Genomic DNA, 12,661 nt, shown 5'->3' on the forward strand with positions numbered 1-12,661 from the left:
GAAGAATGCCATCAGCAGAGCTGCAGAGCTTTGACAGGCAGCTCTGGGTTATGAGCCTTCATCGACGCACTGAAAGCGGATTGGTAAGGAAGGGGCAGCAGATATTCTGCCTGGGCGGAAGGGAGAGGAGAAGGCTGGTTTCATGGTCTCGTTGCTCTAATGCTCTACTCCAGCAAGTCCTGATGGGAAATTGAGCTTTTTCTAGCACGACACGTGGCACAGGTTCTCTGTTCACTGAGCCAGCTGCATCTTCAGGCATCAGCTCCCCCGTCTCGTGAACGCTGGCGGCTTCGAAGAGAGATCATTTTAAGGCAGCTCAGCCAGGGAAGTGATGCTGTCACCACGGGGCCCATCCTGCAGACCTTACTGACAGGAGTAATCTTGCTGGAGCCAGTGTGTCCACTCACATGAGTCAGGGCTGCAGGACCAGGCCACGTGTGCCCTTGACAGGACAGCATTATCCAGAGAGACACTGTGGGGGCTCGTTGGCTGAATGCAGCGGCACTAAGCCAAATATTTCTCTCTCTGTCAAAAGAGAGCTCCCCAGTGCGATGAAATTTATTTTTATCGCGCATCTGCTCTGAGTGTGCGTAATTACTATCAGCATATTTCAAACACCAGGAAAGGCATCTACCGGTTCCAAATAGAGAAGTCAAACACACTTCCAAAAGCATATGGCTGAGATCCATTATGTAATCGCTTTCTGCCTTGCGAGGAGGGGTTCCGATCCTAGAGCCGCCTGTCGAGATGGAAAATCCAGTTTACAAAAAAAAAACAACCAACCAGAAACCCACCAATGTCCTCAGAGGAAGTTTAACACAATTAGCTCTCACAGCCGGTTTTCGGTAGCATGCCCAGTGTGCTCAGTACAAACTAAACACGGGCTCCCAAAAGCTCACAATCAAAGGGTCTGTCTACGACAACAGGCTACATCAGAGGCTAGCTGCTCAAATACATATCCAGGGCCCCCAGGCAGCATTATACAGCCCATGCTGCAGAACCTTTCACTGCTGTTGTTATCTGAGCTAGCTGAATCAAAGCTAGGTCAGGTATGTCTACACATGCTGCAGTCACACCTCTGACTGCAGTGTAGACATATCTAAGAGGCACACTGACCGGAGGAGGGGTACCACATAGAGGTAAACATGATGGTACACTGCAATGTATGATCCATCTATCTGTGTGTATGTGTTGTGTAGACTACCCTCAATTACTCAGCCTTGCCACTGTTTCCTTTAGGAGTCCTAACTGCAGGAAGGGCATGGGGAGAGTTACCAGGTCTTAGCATAAAGAAAAACCTCAAGGTCACCAGCTATCCAATATGTTTAACACAATCATTTTTGAGAGCCCTAAAGTACGGAGAGGGCTTCTAAGTACAGCCACTACTAGTGACTGTATTTCCAACCTAAATGCAAGATATGTGACATACTGCTCTCCCAAGGAAAGCACAGGCGTGCAAGAGAAAGACGTCTTTGTACTTGATCTTTCCCAACAGATCTCAAAGCTTCCAGCTATTTGCGCTCACCACAGTCATGCTCATCAACTAGAGACTTCAAAAGAATTTGGGGTAGGCATTTATTTCCCACTGCAGTGTAGCAAAGTTTGCCGAATGATTCAGAGTTTTAGGGAGACTATGGCATAATGCTTTTTTTAGTACACAAAGAGCAGACATAGCCTTTCTGTCCAAATGACCTTCATTGCAGGTTAGGATAGAAATAAAAAACTAAAGTAAAGTCTCCATAAAAACAGATTTCAGAGTAGCAGCCATGTTAGTCTGTCTCCGCAAAAAGAAAAGGTGGACTTGTGGCACCTTAGAGACTAACCAATTGATTTGAGCGTAAGCTTTCGTGAGCTACAGCATGGAAAACTGCATGCATCCGATGAAGTGAGCCATAACTCACGAAAGCTCATGCTCAAATAAATTTGTCAGTCTCTAAGGTGCCACGAGTCCTCCTTTTCTTTTCATAAAAACAGAGATCATACTGCCAGTGAACTCGTGGCCCCACTGAAATCAATCGGAGTTTTGCCACTGACTTCCTCTAGGGTGACCAGGTGTCCGGTTTTCAAGCAGAACACGCGGTCGAAAAGGGACCCTGGCGGCTCCAGTCAGGACCGCCAATCGGGCCGTTAAAAGTCCGATTGGCGGTGCTGCGGAGCTAAGGCAGGCTAGACCCTACCTGTCCTGGCTCAACGCTGCACTCCAGAAGCAGCCAGCAGGTCTGGCTCCTAGGCGTGGGCGGCCAGGAAGCTCCGCATGCTGCCCCCGCCCCAAGCATCGGTTCCGTACTCCCATTGGCTTTTTATTAGCTGATAACTTCTAACTCTACAAGTAAAAAAAAAAATGGCTCTCCTTCCTTGAAAGATTGCCGATCCCGAGCTAGAGCTTTCTTCAGGCCATTGTGCAGGACTTGGAGGGTTTCTGTGTCTGATGATGTCTGTATCTCTTCACAGAGCCTCATCCAGTAATGATCTGCACAGTGTCTGCCTGCTCGCTGCACCTCAGGTTCTGCATGTCGAAGTCTCACTTTGGTGCTCCCTGTTGGCTTATTGTGTTCCAGGTAGGCTCTGTACTTAATGTTGATGAGAGGTAATAGTTCCGCTTCATTTTCTTCAAACCGGTCCCTTTTTAATGGTCTCTTTCCCTCAAATGTAGCTAAAGCTGTTTCATGGATTGTTGTTATAGATTCATAGATATTAAGGTCAGAAGGGACCATTATGATCATCTAGTCCGACCTCCTACACAACGCATGCCACAGAATCTCACCCACCCACTCCTGCGAAAAACCTCTCACCTATGTCTGAGCTATTGAAGTCCTCAAATAGTGGTTTAAAGACTTCAAGGAGCAGAGAATCCTCCAGCAAGTGACCGGTGCCCCATGCTACAGAGGAAGGCGAAAAACCTCCAGGGCCTCTTCCAATCTGCCCTGGAGGAAAATTCCTTCCCGACCCCAAATATGGTGATCAGCTAAACCCTGAGCATACAGGCAAGATTCACCAGCCAGATACCCAGGAAATAATTTTCTATAGTAACTCAGATCCCACCCCATCTAACATCCCATCACAGGCCATTGGGCCTATTAACCATGAATAGTTAAAGATCAATTAATTACCAAAATCATATTATCCATCATACCATCTCCTCCATAAACTTATCAAGTTTAATCTTAAAGCCAGATAGGTCTTTTGCCCCCACTGCTTCCCTTGGAAAGCTATTCCAAAAGTTCACGCCTCTGATGGTTAGAAACCTTCATCTAATTTCAAGTCTAAACTTCCCAATGACCAGTTTATATCCATTTGTTCTTGTGTCCACACTGGTACTGAGCTTAAATAAGTCCTCTCCCTCTCCAGTATTTATCCTTCTGATATATTTATGTAACACTTCTGCCCGTCAGAGTTGGCAGCAACAAGGGCCAGGTTCAATATCTAGGGGTTCCATTCCAATAACACAATGCAAACCGGCTCGAGCCCCCACCCAGTGACCTGGGACAAATATATACCACCCCCGCTGGGCGCCTCCAAGAGGCAATACTTCCCCTCTCGCAAGCACATAGTCTGAGTGTAGCACAAGTCTTTTAATAACAGAGAGAAACAATGTGGCATTATGTTGGGGAAACACCACCAGTAGGATTCATAACACAACCCATGAGCAAAAAAAACCCACCCCAGGCAAATTGGGGCATGCCCTTTTCCCTTTGGTTCTTGAGTCCAGCAACCCCAAATCACCCAAAGTCCCAAAAGTCCAATGCCCCAAAAGTCTCTGTCCCTGGTCAGGGCAGCCCCAGAGTTCGAAAGTTTATCTGCGGAGCTTTACCTCCCAACCTGGGTGGAAATGGGACAGGGGTAAGAGGCACCTTACGTGATCTGAAGCTGACCGCCCCATAGCTGCGCTCCGCTCCGCCAGCCGCCCCACAAACTCCTTCGCTCAGCTGCGCTCCGCTGCGCCAGCCGCCCCACGAACTCCTTCGCTCAGCTGCGCTCCGCTGCGCCAGCCGCCCCACGAACTCCTTCGCTCAGCTGCGCTCCGCTGCGCCAGCCGCCCCACGAACTCCTTCGCTCAGCTGCGCTCCGCTGCGCCAGCCGCCCCACGAACTCCTTCGCTCAGCTGCGCTCCGCTGCGCCAGCCGCCCCACGAACTCCTTCGCTCAGCTGCGCTCCGCTGCGCCAGCCGCCCCACGAACTCCTTCGCTCAGCTGCGCTCCGCTGCGCCAGCCGCCCCACGAACTCCTTCGCTCAGCTGCGCTCCGCTGCGCCAGCCGCCCCACGAACTCCTTCACTCAGCTCCACGGCCCACAAGCAGCTCCTGCCATCCACACACTGCGCAGCGTCGAACTGCTTCACCAGCCATCCCGCAAACTGCTCCACAATATATCTTCAGGCTCCCCCACTACTTAACACAACACTCAGTGATTTCAGCTCTTAGGTGAGTTCAGCTTATAATAGGGGAGCCCCAGTGCTGGTGCACTGTCAGCCCAAAGTGAGCTCAGCAGCCTATAACTAGACTTCTAATGAAATCAAAATTAGCTCTGATATTCCACAGTGGAGAGAGGAGGAAGTGCAATTAGCATGTAAGGCCCTCACCAAGGGGCCCATGCCACCAAGTATTAATACTTGTCCCCAGCCTCTCTCCATTCACACAGTTTTGGAACCCATGACCCTTGCCTACCGAGTGCTACTTAGTTGATGGTGAATCCCTCCATCATAACAAAAGGCCACGTGCAGTTCCAAGCACAGTTCCCATAATCAGGGTAATAACAATTTATTCTTCCTGCCCCAATAACAGAGACACTGGGGATCCCACAGCAGCCAAAGTGACCATTTGGGCAGCTATGGTCTCATTCTAGGCGTGGTGGGTGTGCCTATGCAAATGAGATCGGCCCCTGAAGTTCTTTTCCACAACTTGCCACACCTCACCACCAGATGTCAGGGTGGAGCTCATCCTGACACTGCTTACATCTATAGACAGCAATCATATCTTAAATCTTCCCAAAACTCCTCTGCCTTCTCCGGCAATGACTTCCCATGCATGCTAAGTTCAAAAGCCTTCACCAACTCCTGGCATTTCCTCTGGTTTTTGGTGTTAATAGTGTTGATTTTGGGCTTGCTCCTAGGTTTTGCTCTATGTAGCTTCTTGGCTGTAATCTTCACATTGCTAATGATCTAGGCGTGGTCAGCATCACAATCAGCGCTGCGGAACGTGCAAGTGTTCTGCACTAAGGGTAGGTCTTTTCTCCTGACAATAACAAGGGCTAACTGGTGCCAGTGCCTGATTGTGGATGTCGCCATGACACTTTGTGGCGACCTTTTCCTGTAAAATATGAATTGGTAATGCACATTTGGTTTTGGGCACAGAATTCAAGAAGTCGTTGGCCGCTCTCATTCATCTTGCCAATGCCCAGATCTCCTAGGCAATCTAGCCATGAGTTGTTGTCTGCACCTACTCTTGCATTAAAGTCACCAAGGAGGAAAAGTTGCTCAGTTGATGGTATTCTTTTGATGACTTGATGCAAAGCGTTGTAAAATATATCCTTCTCCTTGGGGCTAGATTTGAGTGTTGGTGCATAGGCACTAATGATGTTGACAGAGCCAATGGTCATCTACAGTTCAAGTGAGACGATATGCTCTGACTTTCCAATGGGTGTTTCTAGGAGCTTTACCCACTTGTTTCTCACAGCGAGATACCGTGCAGACGATTTTCTTTGCTGCTTTTACCTTGCCAAAAGAAGGTGTAATTGGCCTCTTGGAGAGAACCAGCATCTGCAAGTCTTGTTTTCTGGAGTGCTGCAATGTCAACGTTGAGTTTGCACAGCTCTCAGTCTATCAAAACTGACTTCCATATGCTGCTTGTGTATTGTAGGTCAACATCATCTGTCGGAGCGCAAATGTACACACTTCCAAAGGCCCAGTCAGATGCCTACACAAAGATGAGCTGCAAAAATCAGTGGCCAGCTTAAGGCTTGCCTGGAATCTGGTATTGCAGAGCGATTCTGGGTTAAGGCTGCCACCTGTGACAGGTAAGCTCGCCCAGCATTCTGAGACCCTTAGGCACGAGGGGCGTGGCTGATGGACGGAGCAAACGTTCCGTGGCCAGCACGTCCTTGGGAACACTTAATTCTTTCAAAAGCCGATTGTATAAAGTCAACAACAGAAAGCAAATCTCCCTGAAATAGTATATTAGCTAAACATGATTTAACAGCAAGATCTGAAGCCAATGATTATGTCTGGCTGTTACAAGGAAAGCAATTTTCAAGCCGCCTATGTTGAAAGCAATCTCCAAGCAAGTAATTTCACAACATCCATCGAGCTGTCATATTAAAAAGCCATTGCCCTATCTATGGCATGCTTCCCTCCCCAACCCCACCCCACCTTTTTTTTTTAAAAAAACACTTATTTTTCTTCTCATACAAAGCAACAACCTCCCACAAGCTTCAGATCGCCGCATGACAGCCTCAAGGATATAAACAGCTATTCTTACAGAAACATCCTTTGTTCCCAAATCATTTCTGAATCTCGTTGGTTTTTTTTTAATCCCTTCCTCCCCCTGCTCATCACGTGGGTTAACTTTCCTCTCTGGGGGAATGACTCTTTCTGCAGAAAATGAAACCTACCGAACTTTAAGGGACTAAAGGACAATGTCATCATTAGATCCATAGAAATCTACAAAGTCTGCCGATCAGCCACTAGTCCCCGGGGTCCTCCTCTCCTTCCCACACTACACTCACTTTGTTTCAGACAAAGAAGCAGGGCAGAAGGAATTTTTAAAAAAAATTATTTATGTATTTTGCTAACAGAAAGTCCACGTTCTGACTGGATAGTCCCAGAGGATCCACTGACAGAAGCTTTAAGCCCTTGTTAAATCTCTGAGGGAAACAGGTTGAGAAAGAGAATTTGGAAATGTCTTCAGAACCAAACTCTGCATTCAGCTCCACCTGTGAAACACCACATCCCACACTGCACAGCTTAGCGACAGCCACGCAATCTCAGTTGGCCACGGATTTATTACAAAACACCACCTTCGGCACCAACCCTGCAAAGACACACGCTCAACTCTATGCATGGCAAGTAGACCCAATGCAGTCAATGGGGCTACTCACCATGCAGGACGTTAAGCACGTCCTTAAATCTTTGCAGGACCAAAAACTTGACAAAATATCAAATGTCTGCATTTCCTTGACACTCTTTATGCCGTTTGTCTCCTTCGCTATTTCTCTCCGTTGCCAGAGTGTCCAAGTTCCAGCCAATCATTAAACACACTGAATGGGCAAAAGGATACTTACAAACTGTCCAGAGTTGGTTTACTATTGCACACAAGCCTTTGATGAATGGGCATCTGGCACTCAACAATCCTGTTTGAATTTGTGTGATTATTAGTCAATTTCACTTCCATGAAATTATCCATTTCAACTTATACAGTAGCTCTAATGCGGCAAATACCGCAGGGGAAGGGCATATTCTGGGGAGGGCAGTTTCTTTTCTTTTTTCAAAGTTTTATGGATACATTTCTGTTGGTTCTGAGAACATTGGTCCTGCTTTGAGCAGGGGGTTGGACTAGATGACCTCCTGAGGTCCCTTCCAACCCTGATATTCTATGATTCTATGATTTGTCCTTACAAAGTCTAACTTTTAGGTCCAAAACTGCCCTGACACCGCTCCTTAAATTCCAGATTTTATAAAAGACACTCATCTCTTAATTTTTTTATTATTAATTATTATTATTAACCCCCAAAAAAACCACTAGCCACTCACCTGGGCTCTGCAGGAACAGCCGCTTGATCCTTCTCCCAGGTGATGACAGGGGAGGGCAGTCCTTCGATCCGACACTCAAATCGGACCATACCATTTTCTTCCACTGTCTGAGACTCTGGCTGTTGAAAAAAACGGGATAAACCTGGAAAAAAGAAGAAGAGAGTTAATGCCCTGACATTTGTGCTCTGAGAAACAAACGCATTTTCAGACAGAATAGAAGAGAATTCATGTTTTCTCACACACACACACATCTATAATAACGGAATGTACAAGCTAGGAAGACTTCTGTTATGTGGTAAAACTCGGGACTACAAAATAACTAGGCTGGACAAGAGAAATGCAATTCCTCACTGTCCTCCAACCCACTAGCTGGCATGCCCTTAACAAGCCTGGGTGTGTTACCAGAGGCATCTGAACATGCAAATTGGCCTCCTGCCTCATTTTTGCTGTAAATGTAACCGAATGGCAGAAGCAGCAGGTCCTTTGTCTGCCTGCCCAGCTGCTTTGCTAAATGGCCCTTCGGTTTCCAGTCATCCCGTTAGAAATGGGGAGAAGGATACTTTCTTGACCGCCAACCAAGTCTGAAACCCAGCTTGTTTTTGGATGAGCCCCAAAATTTGTGCAGAGAAGGTTGAATTTGACCCATTCAGCTCTGCCCAGCACAAGTGTTGCATACATGAGTGTAAAGCAGGAGGACCCACTTGTGCATTAATTGATGTTACATGAGCACCTGGAGGCCACACCCAAGGTCAGGCCCTGCTGGGCTAGGTACTGCATGGACACATAGTGAAACACAGTCTCTGCCCTGAAGAGTTTATAAGCTAAGGGAGTATTATCAGTGCCATTGCACAGATGGAGACCTGAGGCACTGAAAGGTGAAGGGACTGGCCCAAGGTCACACAGGGAGCGTTGCAGAGCCAGGAGCTGAAACCTGCCTGCTGAGCGCCAATCCAGTGCTTTACCCACAAGGCTGTTCTGCCTCTCACCAAGGAGCTGATTTGCTGCGAGGCCTACTTTAGCAGGAGTGAGGCCACAGAGGAGCGCATGTACCTAAATGCCTTGTCACAATGAAGAGAGGTGAGCTTCCCTCCTAACACACACCCAAGCCCAGCTCCCTTTGTCAAGTTTTGCTTCTTAGAGTAAGGGGCTTGAGACCTGCTTCTGCTCTTGCTTCTCTTTCACCCATGATTAGTGGGAGAAGGATCGGGCACCAGGGCAGATCTGAATGGACACTAAAATGCATGGCAAAACTCCCACTGAGTTCAATGGCGCAAGACTAGTGCTCCGGATCACAGCTATTTTCTGCTCAGTGTCCTGCATCGCACAAAGAACTGCAAGATCAAGGCCACAGAAATGTGCACTGGTATATACAGTTGGCCAGGCTATTAAATAATGCACCTGTAAAATGTCTTAGTCACACAATGGACTTTCGAACACAACATGCAGGCATCCTTAATAGGCTGTGGAAAGCTTTTATTCTCCTCAACCCGAAGAGTTAGAATTTGTTTTAAATGCATCTCCATTAAACTGCCTATGACATTAAACCTATCCTGCCTTACAAATGCTCTGTGCCATCCTAGAACACAAAGGACTGTAGCACCAAAATGCACAGCAAAGGTCTAAGCTAGAAAACATTGAATTCTGTTGCTCTGCCAAGCATAAAATTGTACTCAGCAGGTTCAACTTCTACCTGCCACGAGTGATCCTTTAACATTAGTGTGAAATTATTTATTAGACTGATTTATTACTCCCCCCAAAAACAAGAATTGTCACTGAAGAAACTGATTCTCCTAACCCCTGGAAATAGAAATGCGGTGGTGAGGTTCTTTTCTTTTTAATTATTAGTTGCTACTGCATAGATAACTGAAAACTGCCCCACTGACTTTCTCTCCCTCCTTCCCTTCCTCCCTCCCTCTCTCTCTCACACACACACACACACACACACACACACACTTAATTGAGGTTGAAGCATGAGAAAGGATGTCAGTCAAAAAAAATCATGATTTACAAAATCATCCGCACGTCTATTGGTTTGTAGTTTACAACTTTTTACAAAAATAAGACAACTTTTGTGTTTCTGATCCCGGAACCAGTTTAAAGTGTGATATGATTTTTATTTTACTATATTTTTAGACCATATTCATGCTAAAAATGAAAGGTCCAAAGGGCAAAATGTGTGTATTGCACAAGTAGGCCTTTTAAAATATCGGGTTTCACCTGTTTTTGTGTGCAAATATCATTAATTTTTTTTTAACAGACATGAACATGCAGCAGTGCTCACTCACCCTTGGAGCGCCCCCTTCTGTCAGTGTGGGATGTTGCTACTCTCTTGTTCTCCAGCTCCTCCTGCAGGCCGCCTGCCCCTGGCCCTGCCCTCTGGCCAAGTCACCTAAGTTCAGACCCCTCCCTCCTGGGCAGGGCCGTCTCTAGGGAGTATGGGGTCCAGGGTGGAAGTGACAGATTCATCTCTTCCGGGACCAACCGTACTGGCCAATCGCACCGGCCCGCGGGGCCCCCCAAAGCACGGGGCCTGGAGCGGTCGCCCCAATTCGCCCTACCGAAGGGATGGCTTTGCTCCTGGGACATCACAGATAAGCCCGAACTAAACTGAACAATTCTTCTGCCTTCCTGGGCTACTGAAGTTTTCTCTTCTCTGCTTACAAACCCTGTCTTAGGGTTCCCGCCTACAGGAGCCTACTATGTTCCATTTAAGTTTCCCTCCATAGGAGAGTCCTGCCTTCTCCACAGTCTCTCCCTGGAGCTTGCCCCTTTTTTCATGGCCCGCCACAGGAACCAATTCTGTCCTGGTGGCCTTCTTTAGTCTGCCGACCCAGGACTTTCCAGAAGGAGAGGCGAAAACTCCCTAACTCCTCTTTCCTGGGTCTTCCCTCCACAACTGAGCTCCCTCAAGGTGTGTCTACACTGCACTTAAAAACCCACTAGAGCCTGTGAGGTGGGAGGGTCCCAGAGCCAAGGCTCCAGCCCAAGCCTGCACCTCTACACCACAATTAAACAGCCCCTTAGCCCGAACCCGAGTTCGTCAGCACGGACCAGCTGTGGGTCTGTAATTGCCATGTAGACAGACATCCCCTCAGTCTATTTATAAGGCCTAACTCTGCCTCTTCTGGCCAGGAGGCAATTAGCTAATCAGCGCCCCCCAGGAGCGGAGCATGTTTAACTGGGGTTTTATCCTTTACCTTGCAGACAATGGGAGTTAAGCCCCATCACAGCACAAAATAGCAAAAGAAAAACCCAACCCCTAAGCATGGAGGCTATGAATTATATGAATAACCTATTGAACATTTAAACACTCTTAACTGAGGACAGGGTTAGCACCATCCTCATAAATTTTCCAGGGGGAATTTTCTTTGCATGTAAAACAAATTTTAAGAAACCCATTGTTTTCTTGGAAGAGTTTGAAACAGAAGTGATCAGTTAAGGCTCTAGTTCAGCCATACATTGAAGTATTTGCTTACGTCTATCCCAACAGCACAAAATAATCAACAACATCTCATGATAATACTAATACCCAGCTCACACATAGCACTTTTCATCAATAGATCTCAATCTGCTTTACAAACGAGCTTAGGATCATTAGCCCCATTTTACAGATGGGGAAACCAAGGCACGGGGATGGGAAATGCCTTGCCCAAGGTCACCCAGCAGCTCAGTGGCAGAACCCAGGTCTCCTGGGTCCCAGTCCAGTGCTCTGTCCATCAGGACACACTGCCCCCCACCCCCTATACGTAGTGTCCATTGACTGCAACAGGACTTAAGCACATACTGAAATATGATGCTGAAGCGGGGCCATGACGTTTAAAATACAACACATACAATGCACAGGGATCCAAGCACACTTTACACACTAGTCCTGTCTACACTAGGAAAACAACCTGTCATTGACAACAGGTGTTAACAATGGATCCCATCCTTAACTCTTCTCAGTTGGTGTGAAAAATGGTTTTGCCACGAGTACAGACAGGGCCAAATAATTTTTAGCTCTCGATAAAGCCTGCCAGACCCCACATTCCTGTAAAGGCCAAAGGGTAGGGAGAAGGGAGAGAGAGACTGCTGTTTTCACAGAACAGCAGTAAAAACAATCCACTTAATTTAAACAAAAAACGACACCTCGCTCCTTTCCACTTATTAACCACACACCTGGGGGCAGATCCTCAGGTAGTCCACCGGAGCGATGGTAATATGCAGATCTGCCCCAGATTTATATCCTGTCTTCACACACAGTAGCAACTGCTTGCACACATTACTCAATGGAAAGTCTGAGTAAATACCCCGGAACAGTTTTTATCCACTTCAGGCTGCGTTCTTTTTTTGTTGATCACCACTGTTATCGATGGGGCCAGGGGTAGGTTTTGTTCAGGGCTAAGTTATTACATCTGGTAAAATACACAGCAGTGGATGAACAGTGAGCAGGGATTTTGATCTCCACGCCTGTAGTTATTGAGTACAATGTATCCAGGAGGATTATGTTCACTATTTAACACAAGCAATAGTGAGGTTGCTTCCTTCACTCCCATGAATCACTAGCCCTCCATTCACAAAAACATCCCTATTCAGCATGTGCTTAAATCCCACTGAAGCCAAATTCCTGTCAAAGTTAAACACGTGCTTAAATGCTGTCCTAAATCTAGGCCTAGGTAGAGTGAAGGATCCTCTCCACCATAAACTAAGTACAGGAAGACTGGATGGCACAGGGGGGCTATAACGGGTTATCAAGCTCTAACTTTTAAGAGCCTCTTTTCACTGACTTCAAAGGGCACTGGACCAGGCCCTAAGTCAGCCAAGAGCAGCTGGTGGCATCAGTCTGGTACTTTGAGGGCCGTTCTGAATTACTCCCCTAAGTCTGGCACCTTTGCTGGCAGTCTCAGAAGACAGGCCAAGGGCTGAACGGTGAACCCCT

At 47.2% G+C, this 12,661-nt stretch overlaps 1 protein-coding gene across 9 annotated transcripts in view; it reads right to left on the reverse strand.

Moving 5' to 3' along the window:
* IGDCC4 (immunoglobulin superfamily DCC subclass member 4) overlaps window positions 1-12,661 on the reverse strand; it is a 198,101-nt gene that overhangs the window by 109,801 nt on the left and 75,639 nt on the right. For all 9 annotated transcript variants that reach the window (XM_084641365.1, XM_084641360.1, XM_084641364.1 and 6 more), the window contains one exon: window positions 7,744-7,885. In XM_084641365.1, the coding sequence (XP_084497491.1) occupies window positions 7,744-7,885 (142 nt within the window). The remainder of the gene's footprint in view (window positions 1-7,743; window positions 7,886-12,661) is intronic.

This window comes from Lepidochelys olivacea (genome assembly GCF_965140295.1).
Source record: "Lepidochelys olivacea isolate rLepOli2 genome assembly, chromosome: 10".
NCBI classification, from domain to species: Eukaryota; Metazoa; Chordata; order Testudines; family Cheloniidae; genus Lepidochelys; species Lepidochelys olivacea.